The sequence below is a fragment of the Polistes fuscatus genome, unplaced genomic scaffold (assembly GCF_010416935.1).
Source record: "Polistes fuscatus isolate 324 unplaced genomic scaffold, CU_Pfus_HIC Scaffold3, whole genome shotgun sequence".
Lineage (NCBI taxonomy): Eukaryota > Metazoa > Arthropoda > Insecta > Hymenoptera > Vespidae > Polistes > Polistes fuscatus.
This window is the reverse complement of record NW_025113107.1, coordinates 7108651-7129573: the sequence shown is the minus strand read 5'-3', so window position 1 is coordinate 7129573 and position 20923 is coordinate 7108651. Positions and strand designations below refer to the sequence as shown.

The window sequence follows — 20923 nt, the reverse complement described above, 5'->3', positions numbered from 1 at the left end:
CTATCTTTTTCTATGTTTTCTAATTCTACGAAATTTATTTTCTCTATGAATTCGTATTTGTTCTCAGACTCAACATTTGTTTCGAACTCGTAGGTGTTAATAAAATTGATGGTAATCCTTCGTGAAGAATCCGGATTTAAAGTGAAAGATTTCTTGAATAAGACACGTCGAGTTCATGAAGAAAAAGCTGTAATCGTAAGAATTGTTCCGGCTGCGTCTCGAGAATGAAATTACTTGTAATAAATAACGTTAAGTTTAAATCACACGTAATATGTTAACAACGAACGGTGGGGAGAGACTATAAAGCCAGGGTTGCGAATGATTTTGTTTCAGTTGTGGATGTTCCCCGATGGAATCGAGTGTTCAAAATATTACGTGCGTTCTATTGATCTTTGCTATCTTAGGATGTTTCATTATAAGAATTGAAGGGGACTTGGATCATACCTTTTTTGGTATTATGATTCATTAAATTAATTGATACTACAATTAAGCAAAATTATATTAATTATACAAAATATAATAGTAAACAAAGAAAACAAACAAATTTATAAGAAAAATCGTTTCTTTTAACAATGTTATGTAAAATTAGGTTTTTTCATTATGTATTATATCCACTCTGTTACGTACATATATATAAATATTTGATAAAACAAATAATTAAATTGTAATTATTTTAATTATTGAACATTATAAAAATAATATTTTAAAAAAGATCTTGTCTTCCTCTTATTAAAATATTACATATATGTATTGCAAAGTAGAGCACTGATATTTATTTAAATACCAATAACTGTTATACTATGCAAACATTGAAATAATTGGTAAACGTGTTCTAAAAGAAAAATATAAAATGTTATATATTTATGTATTAATAAAACACACGAATAAACTCTACAACTGTGGCGTATATTCAGTTGTATTATTATTTATCTGTTATTATGTTGCTTATAAAAAGACAGTTTTTTTCAGATCTTAAATTGAGGGCTCTTTTTAAAGTTATCAAATATGTACACGAACGACCGCAACAGATGACGATCGGTACTATTTATGCAATTACTTTAACAGAAGGTGAGAATATTTCTATTTATATATAAAAAAACGAAACTTATGTCGATTGTTATTAATATTTATACTTATATAAAAATTGTCAACATATACATATACATTTTTTTCGGAACAGTCTCTCTATTAAAAACAATATTGCATCAAAATACTCGTTACTTTGGCAAAACATATTCTCACGATTTGAAAAAATTATTCAAATTTTCTTACAATACGCGAAAACTTTTAACAAACGTAATTATTCCAATAAATGAAGAAATGAAAGTGCGTAAGTATTTTGCTACTTTGTTTATCTTACATTAATCTATCAATATATTTTGCACGTTGATTTATACTTTATGAAAATATTGATAATTAGTAAAAAAAGTATTAAACGATCCGCAAATTTGGATGCGTGAAATATCTTGGAAAAATGAAACTATAAATGCAATGTTACCGCTTCCATCTCAACGATTATCATATGCAAATGGTGAAGATATAATAATGAAAGGAAGACCTAATGAATATGAAAGTGATTTTTGTCTAGTTGAAATTGTTAAACAAAACTTTGATAATAAATGCTTGATACCTTACAAATGCATACAGATGATAATGAAAAAAGATAATCCAAGAGGATATCCTCTTACGCATAGATTACTTATTATACAAACTTTAAGGGCAGTAAGTTTATAAATAAATCTAATTGTTTAAATATTTTATTGAGGAAAAGAATTTACAGTAACATTATAAGTTTAAATAACATAATTATAGATGCGATGTAAGGAAAATCGAATGATACCGTATTTGAAAATGTTACCTATCTATTGTTCACATATTCTTCGAGATATGATTGATATTGAAACGATTGGATTTCCTTATAACACACGAGATCTGTTAATGGAACAAGGTAAATAATATTTATTTCTAACCGTATCATTTTGTAAATTAATTTTTGTGTATTATTCAAATTATAGTTGTTTTATGCGGATCGGAAGGATATTTGGAATTCATGGATAAACATTACGAAAATTTAATTTTAAGCTGGTCTCATCCTAGTGGTTGTTACAGTGCATTTGGGTATGCGAGTATATATATATATATATATATATATATATGTGTATACACAAGGTGTCCCAAAATTAACTTTATCATCAAAAGAAAAAAACAATAGAGAAAAAAAATCAATATTGGTTTTTTAATAGAATTACAATATTACAATATTTTTATTTTTATTTCAAAATATAAATCTTCAATATTTGCTAAGAAAAAAATGTATAATTTTTCAGTTCGATAAAGTGACTCTTGGAACACTTATTGTTAGTATATTCTTTTGAATTATAATTTATTAAGAGAGAGAGAGAGAGAGAGAGAGAGAGAGAGAGAGAGAGAGAGATAAATAAACAGTTTTGGATTTTTCTTATTCTGTAACAGTTACGGAGAGCTTACACCGGAAAGTAATATGAATACCGATTTTGGATGTGATAGTCATGCTACGGGTCTTGGAGCTGCAAGTTTAGCATTATTTATTCGCAAAGATGTAGAAACTGTATTTTAATGAGTATTAATTAAATTTCTATTTTTATGTAAGACGTACATACGTATACATATATTATATATGATTAAAAATAATGAATGATTGAATAAAAATATCATGAAAATTAACGATCATTTTTATGCGACTATTGTACTAATTTATTGTTTTTATTATAAGATAATTTGAAATATTCTTTTCTTGTCTATCTTTTCAAAATTGAAATTTTCACGATTATTTTTAGTTCGCGGTTAAAACACGTTGAAGCAATCACGTTCTTCGTTCTGATAATCGATTCATTAATTGGTTAACTATTAGCTATAAATCGATCTATCAAGTCACATGACTATTTCAACCAATAGAGATAATCGAATATTCAGCATCTAGTTTACCGCTACTAGTATCTTTGGAGAAGGTTATTGTTTTTACAGTACTCCCACGCTTTTATCCCTACTATGTATTGAAAGTGGTAGTCTCCGCCGTTGTCCACTGTTGCACATTGCAGTTGCGCTGAAAAAATGTCCAATGTTAACGAATTATTTCACTTCATACTCTAAAATATGGACAGTGAACAAATAAAAAACCCTTCGCCAACCAAAAAAACAAATGAAAATGCCGAAAAAAGGAAACACAAAACAGATATTGGATTGTCCACAACAGAGGCTTTGAGTATTTTACGAAATGATATTCTTTACGTCTTACAAGATTACGAATGCAGAAAAAAAGACGAATACAAAACATACAAGTAATCGAATATTAAATGTTATTTTTTAATTGATTAATAATGTTCGATTGCATGTTATTTATTTAAGGTTAACTATACTGCTGTTTGATCAAGTCTAGTTACAATTACAACTTCAAATTATTCAAAGATAGAAAAGGTTAACCTAGTGTCGATCTAAAGACTTGTTATGATTTGAACATGTCGAAAATTTGTGCAATTTTTCATTGAAAATTCTATTTTAAATGCTTGTTTATATTATGATAAGTTATATAATTTGACATATAACATATATATATATATATATGTTTAGAAAATACAAAGCTTGGTTGAAGGATGCATTACATCATCGTAGTCAATATACAACTCTTTGTTGGACATCAGCAATTGCATTGTTAATCAATGGGCTCACACTTATTATTATATATTTGTTTATAGGTGAAAAATGGTATGATGTGTATTATATAGGATAACTTTTATTTTATACGCTATGTATTGCAAATGTTGAAATATATAACCGTTCTATTATAGGTACTCAACACTGCCATATGAAGGATTGGTTATTTGTTGCTTAACAATTTTTAATTTTATTCTAGTTGTGTCGGATAACAAACTGCGTCATAATGAGATTCCTAGTAGAGTTTATGTTCTTCTTAAACACCTTGAAAGTATGTTGACGCATAGAATAATTTGTATATATACTATATTACTTGTAACAGTAGAATTGTCTTTTTACAATTATTTCTTTTTTTGTTATTATATTTTAGATGCACAAGCTAGATGTAAATGGAATATTGAAAATTATCCACATTTATGCACACCTTTATCACCATGTTTAACTTTACAATGGACATATCGTGATGGCCAAATAGTTAATTTACCTTGGGCATTATTAGTTGTTGGAGATATAATTGTAATGAAACCTGGTCAACAATCCCCTGGATATTGTATTCCATATGATGTGAGTTTTTTACGATTTAACTTTTGTCCATAAAATGATGACTTCACCATTTAGATACAATACGTTTTATTTCTAGGATCCTAATGGATTATCTTTACATATAAGAGAAGTTTATAGTCCACCAGTCCATAGTGTTAATGAAATATTTTCTACACCACAGGCAAGAATACCTTTGAAAAATAAGTTATACGAATTGCAAGAAACTCCATATTTGACAAATCTTAGAATGGCTTTAGATCAGGCTCTTGATAGGCCTGTTACCTATCATAATCGCAAACGTTACCTTGTGATGGTCTGTTATATAGAACAATTGGCCTATCCCCTTATTTTAACTTCTATTGTGGCCATTAATTTGTTTCGTTACTTATATCTGTCAGAACGCTTTGGTATAGGAACATGGGTTGAAATGTTTTTACTACAACCAATAGCGGTAACTCTTCCATTGTTACCAGTAATTTTTCCTATTTGTTGGATTTTTCTAAACTGTATGGGAATGGCACGTTTCAAAGCACTATGCAAGCTTTATCAGTCTTCAAAGAAGCTTCAGGTTAGAATTTTGTTTTTTTTTTTTTTTTAATTAAATAAACGAACTGTAAATCAATTATTATTGTACGATTTGTTAATATTTTTAAGAAATCATTATAATCATGTAGATAATATATTTAGTTTGTAGATCCTTTTGAAGACGCAGATATTTCAACTCCGACTCATCCTGAAATAATTTATAATTGGTTTGAATTGAAGGAACATTTTATAAATATTCTTTGTGGAAAAGAGCATATGATGTCAAGATCTGCAAATATTCTTCATGTTTTGGGTTCTGTCACAGTATGTGGAATTATATATGTTTGATGTTAACACATCCATGGACACAACGTGAATAGATAATTATGCATAGAAAAAGTCATTATATTTTGTAAAGTATAAAATATACAGGTCAGTTGAATGTATATATATATATATATATATATATGCATAGGGTCTTTTGCCTAATTTGACCACCTAAAATATCTCGTTTATTTCGTACGATAGAAAAAAATGTCAGAGGATAAAATATTCTGTTTGAAGGCGCCGATATAGTTATGAGACGAATTTTTTTTTCAAGGTTACTGTATGCTTTTTAAATGGGACTGCATATTTTTACTACAATATTCTTATAGCTTATAAAAAAACGAATCCAATGATGTGCAATATGTTAACTTTTAAGTGACCTTTACTAAAATTGTGAAATGTTTATCAGTAACTTTAATACGCGCTTGGGGACGGCAAATGAAGGAACAACTGCACATTAACGTGTAAAATACTCAACAAGCAAAAAATCTTCTCATCTACAAAAGACAATATTTCACAATTTTCTCGGTAAAGGTCACTTGAAGGTTAACATATTGCATATCGTTGTTGGATTCGTTTTTTTATAAGCTATAAGAATATTGTAGTAAAAATATGCAGCTTCATTTAAAAAAAATACGATGACCTAAAATTTAAAAAAAAATGACCTTGAAAAAAAATTCGTCCCATCACTATATCGGCGCCTTTAAACAGAATATTTTATACTCTGGCATTTTTTCCTATTGTACAAAATAAGCGAGATATTTTAGGTAGTTGAGTTAGGCGAAAGATCCTGTATATATAACCATGTATATATTATTTAATAAGCATAACTATACTTTTGTCTACCCATAAATGTGTTAACATCATATTGTATGGTGATATTAAAACATTTTATAAAACCTATGTATGTTAGGCATTATGTTGTGTAGATAAGAAAGGCATTCTTTCTTGGCCTAATCCTACTGCAGAAAAGGTTTTCTTCCTGCATAATTCCAATTCTTTGTCAGCAACCTCAAGGTAAATAATACAATTGAGTAATATACAGAAACAACATAAAAAAGCATAAAATTTATTGTATATTTATTATATCATCAAATTTTATTATATCATACATTTATTATGTCATTTCAGCAATGACAGTTTAGGACAAACAGAACCTATGCCCAATGAAGAAAATACCAAGGAAATTTCAAATAAAGAATGTTTTAGGCAACATGGTAGTATTTTCTAATAGTAAAAATGTAAGTATCTTTATTATTGTTAAAAGAGAAATTGTATTTTTTTTGTAGAATTATCTCATTCTACAGCAGAAGTATTGGATCTTACGCATGATCGTGCCTTACCATTTCGTTTACAATTTGACGATCATTCTTGGAGAAAATATTTAAATTCATTGAAACCTCTAGGCTTAGCAATTCTTTTGAATACATGTAATATGGAAACTCAAGAACATTATACTCAATTTTGTTGTCATGTTACTTGTGAAGCTCTTTATAATGAAAATCTTGTCCCGGTTACAAACAGACGGTATATTTTAAAGTTATATTATAATTTTTTAATTCGAAAAGAATTCCATTAGAATCTTTCTTCTTGTATTATCAGATGTTTATGTGAATTGGCGAAGCAAATAGGGTTTCGAGATCAAGCAGAAAAAATATTTAAATTAGAAAAACAGTTATCTACATTCAGACATGTGGTATGTACATTCTTTACAAAATAGTTCATTAGATATGTTTATTCTCTAACGTTTAATGAATAAATAATTGATTGATTTTAATTTAGCAAGCAGACAAAGTTAAAAGAGATATTAAATTTGCACGATCTCTGAGTATTGCAACCAAATTAAAATTTCCATTTCCACATATGGTTGCTGTAGTTGTAAAAGAACGTAGTAGTGGTAGTCTACAATTGTTAACACAAGGTACTGCAGATATAATTCTAGACTCGTGCATTGAATTTTGGGATGGTCATGATCTTTGTCCCCTTTCTGCATCTGATAGGTATATTTCTTATGATTAACTTTAATACAATAAGTTTACAATACAATTATACAACAATTATATCGGTATAAATATATTAATTACATATTACAGGAAGAAAGTACAAGATTTTTATCAAAGAACAAGTTTAACATCATATTGTACTGCATTTGCTTATAGACCATTAATTAAAGGCGTTAATAATAATATGCCAGAAATATATATAGAACTTCCTGCAGACAGTAAACATTTATATACCCCACATAGAAGTCCAACTCCCTTACCATGGGATTTTAGAAATGTTCTTGATCCTAGAATAAAAGGAATGCTTGGACAATTTCATTCTACAGGTAAAATTTGCAATTGATTTATTCAATGTAAGTTATTATGTTCTTTAAAATATTTATATACATTTTTATTATAGATTCATTATTGTGTAATGAAAATAATGATGATGATGTAAATGATGTTGAAAGTTGTTTCGAACTTCAATGTAATCAAATATTTATTGGAATGGTGACTATGCAGTATCAAGCTCAGACTGACATGGTAAAATGTTATGCTTATAAACAATACTATGTCCATAAATTATATTTGTTTATTAATTGTGTACTTACCAGGTTCAGTTAATTGAACAGCTAGAAAGAGCCTGCATAAGATTTGTTCATTTCAGTAAAGAGAATGAATTACGTTCTCGTGTATTCTCGGAAAAAATGGGACTTGAGAGTGGATGGAATTGTCACATATCATTGCTCACAGAGAGGACTAGGTTAATCTTTAATTTATATATTTATTATTTCCAAATTTTTGGCTGTTTTTTTTTTTAAGAAAATGGCAAAGAAACTTTTTTTTGTAAATAATTTTCAAAAGATTTTAGGCATGTTCTTTTAACCATTTTCATATATACATATATATAAACATTTATTTTTATATGTTTTTATTATTAATATTATTTATTAAATTATTTTTTAATGAAGTTTAACAATGGTTGGTGTAATGCCATTAACAATTCGCTAACTGGTTACAGTTGAAAGTCACCTCTCAAGTGGCTTTATTAAACGAAAGTTATTTAATTTATTAATTATAGGCTTTTTTCATATAAACAAAGGATAATAACATTCAGGTATTGTCATAAAATTGACAATTTTGCATCTCTCGAAACATATTTAATAAATAAATATATATTCATAAGAATTATGCATACACATGTATCCCATAATAGCTATGTATGTTTTCTGTTATTTTATCATTTGATGTGTATTAAATGCATAACTAAGTAAACGTAACTAACGCATCAATGTCAGGTCAGAGAGTCCAGTGGGTTGTTGGGTGAGCCAGGCAGCAGCCATGACCTCACCCACTCCCTCAACGCCTCAATCCCGTCAGCATAAATACTCTTGCATGGATCAGGCCAGGCACTTGCTTAATCGTATATCTCCTCGGTACGTTACATGTTACTTTTTATCATAAATAATATATTTTCAAACATATGTAAACTTTTTAAAATTTAATTTTATTATTTTTTCTGATAAGTTTAGGAAATAACCATTGATGTGTTATTATTAGTATATTTAATAAATAATACTGGAATAATGAAAATATTTATTATAATAATATCGTATGTTATTATTTTTATTATTATTTTTAAAATCTTTTTTTAAGAATAAGATTTTAGACTTTCTTTTTTATATAAATAAATAAAACTATTATAACATATATGTATATATAAATACTTTTTAATGTATTTACAACACGAACATTTTTATATATTTGTATAAGAAATAAGAAAATATAACTGAATATTGTCTAATTTTTGTAGTAGTAACTTGGACAGCAGTCGAGCAATGAGTATGTCTGCACCAAGTGCTATAAATACCGATATGTGCACCGTGAGGTTTGAAGATGAACCTGCTGAATGGAACTATAATGGGCCAGTTCAAGCTAAAAGCACCATGAGCCATAGGTTTACATTAATTTATATAAAATTTGCTATTTTTCTTTTATAAATAATTGGTATTCGAATATCATAATCTTTATATCTCAATTTAGTTTAAGATTTGAATTAGTAATTTATTGAAAATAGGAAATATTTTTTTATCTCCATTTTGTTTTTTCATCCTTATAGAGAAAAAATTTATTTTTTTTATTTAAAATTAGGTTCATTCACAACTTTTGCACTTATAAAAAGTTATCTGCATGATTTATAAGTATGTTCTTTATTGCCATTTATAAATATTTTGCAGATTAATTATCAAGTTCATTTCTAAATGACGAAGTAATTTTTCAATAATCATGATACAGGGAACATAACACTGTAAGAAGCGAAAACAGTGTGCTCATGCACAGTGTTGATTTAGGATCTGGTCAGGAGGCTTGGCGATCTTTAAGTTGCCTTACTGATAGTACAGAGCAAAGCGCGCCCGTTCATTTTGATCTATCTAATCGAGTAAGTAAAATTTTTTAATTATGATGCAAAATTTTATTAATGATATTTTGTTTCCAGGCTAAATTACCACGAGGTATTGATAAAATACGACCTCATATAGAGTTGATAGACAATGTTCCTTTGTTGGTATCTTTATTCACCGATTGCACTACTGCTGTGACCCGAGAAATGTTACATATTATGCAAGATTATGGTGAAGTTGTATGCGTTCTTGGATCATCTGCTAATGCTGAAAATATGCCTATTTTTATGCAAGCCGATGCTGCGTAAGTCATATTATCAAGCGATTATTAAACGTTTCCAATTTAATATTTTGTAATTACACATTACAAATTTTATTTTTTTTTTATAGAGTTGCAGTAGAACCATTGTACCCACAAGTATGTCAAAAAATACCAGTGTTGGCACAAACTAGGCCTGATCAAGGACCATCTCCTGTTGACTTAAGTAGAACTTTAAATTCTGTTGCTTGTTCATTGAGCGTAAAGCGTGAAGATCCAATTACTATTTTTCATCTTATCATGGAGGTGATTAGAATCTTTTTATTGTGTTTGTATCTCTAATAAAATAATGATAATAATTAATTATTGCATTTTTACTTTTTTCAGGCACGTCATTATATGAAATGTTTATGGAATTGTGTACAATTTTGGTTGTGCTGTACAGTTACTCTTTCATTTGCACAAGCAATGTCTGCTATTCTGCTATTACCACCTTTATTGTCTGTGTCTCAAATTGTATGGTTAAGTTGTTTTATTATACCATTTTTATCGATCTCCATGATAGCTACTCCTATGGATTCCACTATAATGCAACGAGCAACAGGAAAGAATCAGTGCATAATAAACGGACAAGTAATATATTTGTATTGTCCTTTCGTTCAGTTTCATGTTTTTTGTAATAATATGAATTTATTTTATTTTGCAGGTTGCAATTTTTGTATTGTGGTGTTATGGTAGTAAATTCTTGCCCACTATTGTAACGGTAGTTTTATCACAATACATTTCTTTTTTGGTTTTATGTCCGATGTACATTACAACCGACTCTAAATGTGTTTATATATATCCTGATTTACATGGAAAAGATATTTGGGGTGGTTGGGGCTCTAAGCCAAATGTTATGTTGGCGATACAGCATTTCGCTTTAGCAATATTAGTTTTACATTATGGTATATATCACAGTTATACATTTATATATATATATATTTTTTTAATATACTGGTAGTATTTTAAATTATATTTTAAGAATTTTTTTTTTTTTTAGTAACGATATCAATAGGATTTGTACATAGAGAATATTCCATTTGGAAAAAGAGATCTACGAACAATTATTTGTGGTTTTTTAGCGTATTTATAATGTAAGTATTATAACGATATTTTCTATGAAATCTTCGAATAATTATTATTTTAACAAGATTTATGATATATTTAGAATTTGTGCACAAGCAGCATTCTCAGGACATGTATTCTGTCGTTTTATAAGAGAGGAGGGACCACAAATAGAAAATTTTTCTCTACATCTACCATTATCGTACTTAATTTCTTTGCCATTGGTGTTTGCAATTAATGAACTTGTTAAATGGCAAGAGATAAAGTGAGTAATTTATCTATTTATATATTGATTATAAGAGATATTGCTGTATTTAAAATTTTAATTTGATATTGTATCCTCAGACTAAACGTTAGATATCAAAAACGGGCCCGTTTGGAATTTGGTACAAAACTTGGGATGAATTCACCATTTTAAAGACTAATATTTTTCTAGACAGCAATCGGTACAAACACATGTAATTTAATGTTAATTATTATCGTGTGATAGAATTTGATTGTATATACGTATAATCTTAAAAGCTATAAATTACGGATTTGTCAATTCGATAAATAATTTTGTTTTTTTTGTATGCGTATGTAGATCAGTTATATATTTATAATTACAAATTTTTCTACACGTAGTCAAACTGAAGAAACTAACATATATCCTATGTTTATGTGGGGTGCTTTTTTAATAATGAGTTACATCTTTTAATAAGTATCAATGAAACTTGTTTTCTTCAGTACCGGAACTATTGTTTTACTGTATAGCTATTAAAGCTTGTATTTTTTGAAGTATTTTTGTTATATTGTAACAGAAGCATTTTAGGTGTAAAAATGTTAAAAAATATTGAACAGTATGCATCTTACATTTTAATTTCTCATTTTCGGATTTTAATATGTTTTCTTTTTTTTTTACTTTATAATGTAATTTAAGAGGATGTATTTGAAAAGTCCTTTAAGAAAATTTGGATAAATTTGATATGACTTTGATCTGGACCAATCATTTAAATATCCTCATGGTGATATCGTTACGAATTTTCTATACTAATGTTATGTGCGTGCTGTTATGATAAAAATTGTCTCAAAATAAAACGTGTGATAAGAGTGACGCAGCAACAAACGAATAAAATATTAATAAGTCTTGAAAAGCAATAGTGCAAATCATACCAGGAAAAATAATTATATTTAGCAGTCTCATGTTTTTGCTAATTATCAGATGTCTATAATGATGTTTAAAGCGTTAATGAACAATCTTTCTGGAAATATAGAAACATGACTGATTGTAAATTATTTTCAGGAGAAGTTAAATACTGATCTTTTGTAAATAAATATTCATTTTTCGAAAATACGATTGTCGCTCTCGTTGAAACTACGACATTTAACTGTTATTAGTCCATGACATACTTCATTTTTCTAATCAACTTCCTCTTGTTCTACATCTCCAACTTTTATTTCTCTTTTTATTTATTCTATCTGTCTCTCTGTCTGTCTCTCTGCCTCTCTCTCTTCCGGTAATTTTAACAAACATCTCACTTTATCTTACAAACTATTATCCCATATTATCGACTTACGCGCATATAGTAGGTATAAAGAGTCACGCGAGAATTCGAGCAGCCGCATGTGGTAAAAACGTATATACATGTTTTTAAAATAATAGTATGAATAGAATAAAGAAAGAAGAGCGATTTTTACTTGGAAATTCATGTTCGAACATTCGACCAGCGGAGATTCGAAATCGGAAGATATTATACATATATATATATATATATATATATATATATATATATACATACACGATTAAACGAGTGTGCCAAGTTACGAGGGAATAAAGCTATGCGTGCATCTCCGTCACCTTGCATTCGGTACGGTCGAAGTATGTGCAGGCTGTGCTGACTGCACGAATTGCACGAGTTGCACGCGATGTGCTCGAGTTTAACGTGTACCCAGAAGTATTCGCCTAACGTATATCTAAGTACCCGAATATTTATAATTTTGATGATATCTTAATCAATCCTAAAATGATGATTTTGTTGATTGAAATGATATTTGCTTTTTTATGTTTCAACTGCAATAGATTTTATTGCGTAATGAAATAATTGAAAACTGATTGTATAAATATGTTTTTTTATTTAGCCGATTTGTAACTCTTTCGGCGACAAGTTTGGATTAGAACTTATGTTGCGACAAGAATCACACAGGGTGGCTGATAACGGAGTTCAAAAAACTATGCATCAGACAAGTCTCGCGATAAGGGCCGTTATGTGTTGACTTAGGAGTCTGTTGGCGTGGATTTTCCGTCCGGAGCTGTGACAATGAGTCAAGTTGAATCAGGTATCGCGTCGTTGTTTCGCTTTATAGAGCGATTGTGCAAGAATAACGAGAAAACAACCTGTTGCACGATAAACTCGTGTTTTGCTTTGCCTTCAATAGAATTTCAAGGAACGGCATTTTTCCCCAACAAATCGTTCCATGAATATATTCATATTATCGTACGTTTCTTTTTTTCTCACGTTAATTACTTCAAGAAAAAATTAGATACATATTTTCACTAAGCTTAATTTATTATGCATATTCGTCTTTTTTCGAGCCAAAAAACAAGACACGTGTAGCGTAAGATCAAATCGATAAAGAAAATGTATTTCCCTTTTTTTTTCTTTTTACTCTTTTAATATTCTATGATTCGGATTTTGCATAATGTAAAATTACTTTAAATGTCCGATCGTAAAGTTAACATTTGTTCGGCATACTCGAAGTATTTCGAAATGTATGCTTGCACGCGCTTTTGGTTTAGCTGATGCAACTGTTCTAAATTATATCGAGAAAGTGGTGAACAAGAAGAAGCCACTTAACGTTTCAGAATCTTGACACGAAGCGAGAAATTTTTGATGGATTTCAAGCGTACTCGAAAATAAGAATGATAATACTAAATAAATAACTAAATTACTTATTGTGATCATATTCGCGATGTTTGTAAAGATGAAATAATCCGTTTTAAAAAACTTATGAGGGAGGGAGAAAGAGGGAGAAAGAGAGAGAGAGAGAAATATCCTCGTCCTCGTTTCATGCACGATTCTTGTGCGAACTATTTTCAAACGATATCTACTCCCTCGTTTTCTTCGCAAATTCGTGCAGAGAAGGACGTTTTATTTAGAAAGATTACACTTTCTCAATCGCTTGAAAAACATTATTCTAACCGAATATCCCTATATGTTCTTCTCACACTTTTGCAATAATAGTATCATCGTACGCACTTATTCATTTACACACGTTAATGTATTTACACTTATACACACGTTCGTTTGTTATCTAATTAGCATTGCATTCACGAAAATTAGAAAAAAATCTTGAAATAAGCAAAACGATTATCGATAATAAATCGATATCAAGAAAATAGTTTTTCAAAACTAAAGACAGTGTGATTTAGGAAAATTTAATAGAAAACTGATTTCCATTATTACATGTTTTACATTATCGTAAGAATTGTAGCATTTTTTCACGTTAATTTCGATTCTAACGAAAATTCAAATGTATGTTATAATAAATAATAAAAATATAATATATTAATTTAGAAACTCGATTAACCAGTTAGCTATGGCGGCCTTTTTGAAAAGTGTGTCTCTAAATTGTGTCGCTAAAATGAAATGGTGACAAATATATTCGTCAAACACAGAGTGTGTTCTGTTGTTATAATATTGTTTTTAAGTTGTAATCAAATGATTGTTTTATATTTTTATCAAATTTTAATAAATTTTATTACTGAAATTTATTTATTTACTTAATTTAGACACATATATATATATAGTTTGCATTTGTGACAGAAAAAAAGAGAAAAAATTCATTACTTAGGAAAGTGATCAGTTAAAAATTGAATATACTGTTTTTGAATGATATTGAGTAAAGCAAGATATAATACATAATAACACTTCGCAAATCGAACACCAATATCTTTATTCTTCCGAATATTTTTGTTCGTAACAATCTAAACATCTTTTTTAGAATTACATTTAGAAGGTGTGTTTGATATATAATCTAGAAAATATTTCCCGGGATTAAACGCGTAGCGTTAAATTTAGTTGGCCGAATTTGTACTACTTTGTTCACACTATATATACAGTAATTTCATAATAATTATTTATATATTTTTTGTTTTCGTGTTATTTCTTTTCGATTTCCAAATATTTTAACAATCTTGCAATTTACGAATATATTTTACTTTACACTAAAATTGCATTTTATGTAAATAGCAAATGGTAATTACTGTTTTCGCATGACGAGTATACTCGGCATGACACAAAATATTGAATATTGTTATTTTTCCATGACTAGTATACTCGTCAATCACAGCTAACTGGTTAAAAAAAGAAAGATCATATTAAAAATTTTGAAATATAAGGGAAAATATTGTAATTAAATTAAAAAGCCACGAGATAAAACTTAGTGTAAGTTTAAAAACACGATTATCGGAAAACTATCATCACCGTACGCGAAACTATTTGTAAGAGTAATAGGAAAACGCAGCGCTTGTCTATGTCGGACGCTAGTTGCCCGCGTAGTACTCGGTGGTGGGGAGCATGGCGTGCCTTCTTAAAGCTTCGCGGTTTTTTCAAAAGCAGCCTGCGACCCCCACCCTGTGCTGCGCTTTTCGTCTTCTCCAATCCCGCTCGACTCGTCCTACACTTCCCCCACCCTACCTCTTTCTTTTTCTCTTTTTCTCTCTCTCTTTCTCTTTCCTCCTTCGCTCTATCTATCTTTCCTTCTGCATTTACAACCACAACTACATTCCCCTCGTTGCACCGTCAAAGAAGGAAGAGCGCGTGCAACGGTACTCGGTTTGGTTCGCGAGAGAACATCGGATATATTCTTGCTCGCGTGAATTGCACATATGTAAATATATACTTTGCTATTTCCATCTCTTATCTTCCTACTAAAAAAAAAATAATAAAAAAAAGAGTTAAATACTCTCTCTTTTTCTCTTTCTATTTTTCAGCTCTTTCGAGCTTTTCATTCTAGATCTCGATTCTATTTATTAATCTAATCTAATTGTAAATATTCCCATCTATGTAAATACGATTTTATAATGATATTTCATATTGCATTCAAGTTATAGTGTACGTCTATTATTTTTTCTTTTATTTTTATCGTTCTTTTTCTTTCTTTTTTTGGACGAATCGAAGGTAGAACATTGACCCCTTCGACTCGAGAATTAACATATGTTGTTCAATTGCAATCTCATAAATTGCAGCTTACGTATAGTGAGGCGTTTCTCGGAACACGGATGTGATGTCCGTTGCTTTCTTCGCTCAATACATACATATTCACGATATGTATACGTAATACATATGTATATATAATACATAAATTAGCACGATGAAAAAGATAACGATCGATGAAAGAACGTCGAAGAAAATAGAAACGGAGTCAATGGAGAAAATAGGATTACTATTTCAAAGATAATGAAAGTATCGAGTCTAAAACAATGATATGATAAAAGTAAGGAAGTTGAATTTTCATCGATGCGAGAGAAAGAAAAGTAAAAGAAAACAAAAGAAGAAGAAGAAGATGATGACGATGTGATGAAGATGAAGATAAAGGGAGAAAGAAAAGAGAAGGAAGAGAAATAAAGAAGAAAGGTAGGAGAAGGGAAAGCGCAGTGGTATCGAAGCGAGCAGAAATATTCCGGAGATACGCCCTTTTGCAAAGGAGAGGACTATCTGGCCGGCGCAACTGCATCGGCTAACCTCACTTTCGCGTTGCTAGACTCAATTCATGCCAAGGCTGACCGGGTGCGTTGCCCTCTATTGCCCCTATGCTGCCGTCACTGCGCTGCACTGCGCTCAGCTCCCCCGCCCCCTTAGCCCTCCAACCCCCGCCCTCCTTCCTCCCAATCCCCCTTGCCTACCCCCTCAACACCGCGCGCTGCACGCAGCCACGAGGCAAACTGCAATTGCGTTAGACCTTAACCGTCTGCACGAACCGCGTGTGCCCGATTCCACTTTGCTTTTTTGCTCCTACCCTCCCATCCCTCTTCTCTCCTCACCATTCCTCTCCTCTCCTTTTCACTCCACTCCACTCTTCTTCTTTCCTCTCTTTTTCTCTCTTTATCTTTCCTTTTTCTTCACTTCTTCTTCTTCGTATTCTTCTTCGTATTCTTCTTCTACTTCTCCGTGGTGCGGTCATGTGCTTGGATTCTACACGTTCCCTCCATGATTTTCGACGGTTTAGATTTCGTCGTTCGCCACGTCTACATTTTTCTTTGCATTCCTTTATAATACATACTATATCGATTTTTTATACACAATTTATTCGACGATCTATTGCGTTATGATCCAATTGGAGGAGTATTTCACAATGGTCTTGGCCCATCATATTCTACATATGCATTATATATTATTAGATATTAGATATATACGTATGATCGACATTTTTATATTCGTACATCAAGTCGCAAAAAAAAAACAAATGTTAACTACTATTACTAACACTACTACGAGCGATTGAAATAACTCTGGAAAGTGGTACAACAGCCAGCATCGTTATTTTTAACTTCGTTTCACTGTTGCATGGGAGAACTTGATCGTTCGAGAAGCAAATCAGTCTTTTTGCGTGTTATTAGCTAAACGTAAGGAACGATTGATGATAGGTAGACGTAAATAAGTAGATAGATCATTATTTGTTTCCATTTATTTATTTTATAAATTCGAATAAATAAAAAAAAGATTTCAATTTCCCTAGCTCCATGTACGTGCTGAAATGACATCGTTTTGTCGAATGTTCCTAAGTTACGCGGCAGCTTTTATCGTACAAATACTTCAATAAGCTGATAACGTGATGAGTAATAACGTTTCTAACAATCAACCGTATTACGCCTTCTTCTTCCTTTTCTTTTTATTCTTCTTCTTCTTCTTCTACCCTTTCATGTCTTTCTTTTATTTTTTTTTCCTTCTCTCTCGTGACCTACTTTTCAATCGATAGCTTTTGCATCACGAGGAGAAGAAGAGCGTCTAGAAAGTGAATAATTAGATGAATCTTGTCGATCCGATCGTAGTTATTTCATTTGCATAGGCGACGGATGAATGCCGTCGTCAAAACGGCTTATTTATAACCTTCATCCGGTATCTGACGCTTCGCGATTACTGACTCTGCTGTTTCTCCTCTGCACTTCCCCCCATTTCCCCCCCACGCCCGCCAACCCCCTCTTTATTCTCTTCTCTTCGATAGCACCGACGTAACCCGCGTACCAACGATAAAAACGAGAGTATCGATTCTCTCCCCGTCCTAATTTCTAATTTACGCTTCAAATTATATATGTACGTATGCATGCAGGCATGCATGCGATATTATCTTTATGTATTTATGCACACGTGCAACAGCACTTTCTTCGATTATCTTCTCGTCAAAAGTCATAGTGGTTTTCGAACATTTGGTTGCAAAGCAACATTGCCCGTTGGCAACGTTGGACGCGCTGTACCAATGCAATAAAGTCGAACTGGCGGGCATGCGATATTAGAAAGTTCGGGACAGTAACCTCGATCTTCGTTGGTTTCTTCGCCGATTTTCGTTGATGCACGGAAGACCGTAGTGCTGCGGGCTACTGCGCGAACTCTCTTCTTGTTCGCTACACTCGTGAAAGGCAAATTAGCCGTTTTGCATCGAGAATTCTCGTTCCTCTTAATTTGAATTTGAAGGCCACACCGCGAGACCGAGAGATAAATAACGTTATCGCGATTGTTTCTCTTCAACGATTCGTTCTCGATGCAAGAAATGCGTATATATATACGATTTATGTATGTATGTATACATTTTGTACCTCTGCATGTGAATATATACCTCTACCTACTACGTATACCTGTTGCTGCATCTCTCCGAATCGTCCCAATCAGCGTTCTCTTGTTACGTTACTACCGTTACCACTCGTGATTGCCTTTACCCGTGTATTTTGAGCGTAGGTACTTTCTTCCGGAGGTGAAATTTAGTCGAAATTCGTGATTATTAACGGAATTCGCGGAGATTGATTTGATTTGATTCGATGGACCACAGGGAGGAATATCTTCCGAGAAATCATTTTCAAAGCAAGATGTACCATGTATAATTTAACGAGTTAGAAAGAGAGAGAACAGTTGAGACGATAAAAAAGAAAACAAGGAAATTACAAAGAAAGAGAGAGAGAGAGAGAGAACGGTATTATTGTTTATAACTATTTTCAACAGAAATATACAAATATTTAGCTACACGTGCGTATTCTTTAAAGTTGAGGCTTGTGCTAATAAAAAAGTAACATTATCTCCTTTGAAATCTATAAACCGTGTATTATTCCGAAGGAGTTTGAAAGAAACATTTTTTCTTTTAATCCGTCATCGCCAAAAAGTAAAATTCTTTCTCTCCTTTTCTCTATCGTATACACAAGATCGATTGATTTGGAATGGCTCGACTAACGTGTATTATCTCTTATTGAAAACTTATTGCAACAGGGAGATAGCGCGAGTCGTTGCGTGGCACTTGATTTATGATCGAGAGACTTCTTCGTAACTCCTATAAGGCTTGTTCTCTCTCTCTCTCTCTATATATATATATATATATCTCTTTTTCTTTCTCTCTTTTATTTCTTACATCAGCTCTCGCATCGCATCGCATTTGCGATCGCAGCAACCCTCGGCACCTTTCGCGAGATGCCTTCCCTTCAAAGACGGTAGATTTTTCTTAGTATCGCGCCGGAGCAACGGTATTCGCATTTCGGCGATCACGCTTCTCTTCTCTTCTCATCTCTTCTTTTCTCTCTTGGATGGTATACCTTTTACTCCGATGCACGTTACACGTCGCTCCTTCGAGTTCCTCGGTTCGTCTGTCCATTCTCCGAGTTGGTCGTACATACGTCTGCACCTCTGCCGTTCGCATGTTCATCCGTGCATGCGCGCGCGAGAGCTCACTCGATCGTCCGCTGTTTCGTCCGTTCGTGGGGTAGTTGACCTAAGAGTAAGGGTCGATGCACTCGGTTGGGCCCGCTTTCATCCCCTCCACTTTCTACTTCATCTGGTCAGCCCCGCGGACCTAACCTCGCTTCTTCTTCTCTTTCGTCGTCTTCTACTCCTTCTTCTTCTTCTTCTTCTTATCCTTATCCTTTTTCATTTCTACCTTCCTCTCTTCTCTTCTTTCTATCTTACTCGCTCTATCTTTCTCTTATCCTCTTTCTTTCTGGCCACATCCCCTCTTTTCCTTCGTCTTTCTTTCTCAGTCTACTCAACCCCCAAATGTAGCTGGTTCCGAAAGAAATTATAGTTATTTACCGGCGGCCCCTTCGGATAGTCGGCTATTTCGCGGTAGTTGTTCTCTCTCTTGTAGGCATAACTCGACTTGGGAACAGAGAGACAACTTCTTTGCTCACCACTAAAGAAGGGATAAGAATCGCGACGCGAGAAAGGGCCGATCGGACCGAGAAGAAGATGAATAAAGAGACATCGAAGGGAAAAGAGGTGTGGACTCTGGCGAAAAGATGGACTGGGTGGGGTGGGGAGGGGGGCCTTAGAGAAGACTAACTTTGAGGACCATCTCCAATTCTACGGAGAACGAAGTCTTCTTCTTTTCTCTTATTTCCTTCTTTATTTCTTTTCGTATTCGGTGGAACAAAATTTCCGACGCGATAGATATCGTAGCGTCGCCGTGGCTATCTGTTTGGCACGATCTCGAGGAATCTCGTTCTTCGTAAACTCGTCTGGACATTATCTAAACGCTTTAAACCCGGTAGATGCATCGGCTGAAATTTTTAAATCTCTTTCTCTCGACGATCTAGAAATATTGTATAATTTTATAAAAAAAAATAAAAGAATAGAAATTCAATGTAATAAATATTAACATATGTTAGCGTTAAAATGTATAATTAAGTTTTATCGTGAAAACCCTAGGTCTTACAAGAGATAACTAGGTGTTTTAGGGAAAGCACATAAAAATAATTTTATTATATATTTGTTAAACTAGTTGTTTTAGAAAATAACTAGGTGATATATGAATACGCAAGAGCTCAGTAATTAAACTCTCTTTAAAGTTTCAACTTGGTAAATTCAAAATCAATAGAACAACAAGAGTAACAGAAAATCTGTTTTCAAAGG

General features: G+C 31.7%; 2 protein-coding genes across 6 annotated transcripts; both read left to right on the top strand.

The window, feature by feature from the left end:
* The first annotated feature begins 96 nt into the window (after positions 1 to 96).
* On the top strand, positions 97 to 2660 carry LOC122519275 (UPF0764 protein C16orf89 homolog). 3 transcript variants are annotated; one of them, XM_043638630.1, is made up of 8 exons: positions 97 to 236; positions 334 to 452; positions 970 to 1068; positions 1181 to 1330; positions 1421 to 1722; positions 1813 to 1948; positions 2016 to 2118; positions 2473 to 2660. In XM_043638630.1, exons 2-8 carry the CDS (start codon positions 350 to 352, stop codon positions 2594 to 2596), a joined length of 1017 nt encoding a protein of 338 aa, XP_043494565.1. In that variant the 5' UTR covers positions 97 to 236; positions 334 to 349; the 3' UTR covers positions 2597 to 2660. The 3 variants fall into 3 exon arrangements, with proteins under 3 accessions (XP_043494565.1, XP_043494564.1, XP_043494566.1); XM_043638629.1 differs by having other exon boundaries at positions 97 to 452; XM_043638631.1 differs by lacking the exon at positions 97 to 236 and having other exon boundaries at positions 365 to 452; positions 960 to 1068.
* Positions 2661 to 2884: 224 nt separating this feature from the next.
* On the top strand, positions 2885 to 12169 carry LOC122519273 (transmembrane protein 94). Of its 3 annotated transcripts, none has more exons than XM_043638621.1 (24): positions 2885 to 3317; positions 3607 to 3731; positions 3890 to 3961; positions 4061 to 4254; positions 4331 to 4801; positions 4921 to 5082; positions 5999 to 6102; positions 6217 to 6302; positions 6375 to 6612; positions 6688 to 6781; positions 6868 to 7085; positions 7179 to 7414; positions 7489 to 7613; positions 7685 to 7833; positions 8369 to 8506; positions 8884 to 9027; positions 9366 to 9510; positions 9568 to 9776; positions 9863 to 10037; positions 10119 to 10364; positions 10438 to 10678; positions 10774 to 10867; positions 10942 to 11103; positions 11184 to 12169. In XM_043638621.1, exons 1-24 carry the CDS (start codon positions 3133 to 3135, stop codon positions 11254 to 11256), a joined length of 4086 nt encoding a protein of 1361 aa, XP_043494556.1. In that variant the 5' UTR covers positions 2885 to 3132; the 3' UTR covers positions 11257 to 12169. The 3 variants fall into 3 exon arrangements, with proteins under 3 accessions (XP_043494556.1, XP_043494555.1, XP_043494557.1); XM_043638620.1 differs by having other exon boundaries at positions 3607 to 3741; positions 3825 to 3961; XM_043638622.1 differs by lacking the exon at positions 3607 to 3731 and having other exon boundaries at positions 3156 to 3317.
* Positions 12170 to 20923: the final 8754 nt, after the last annotated feature.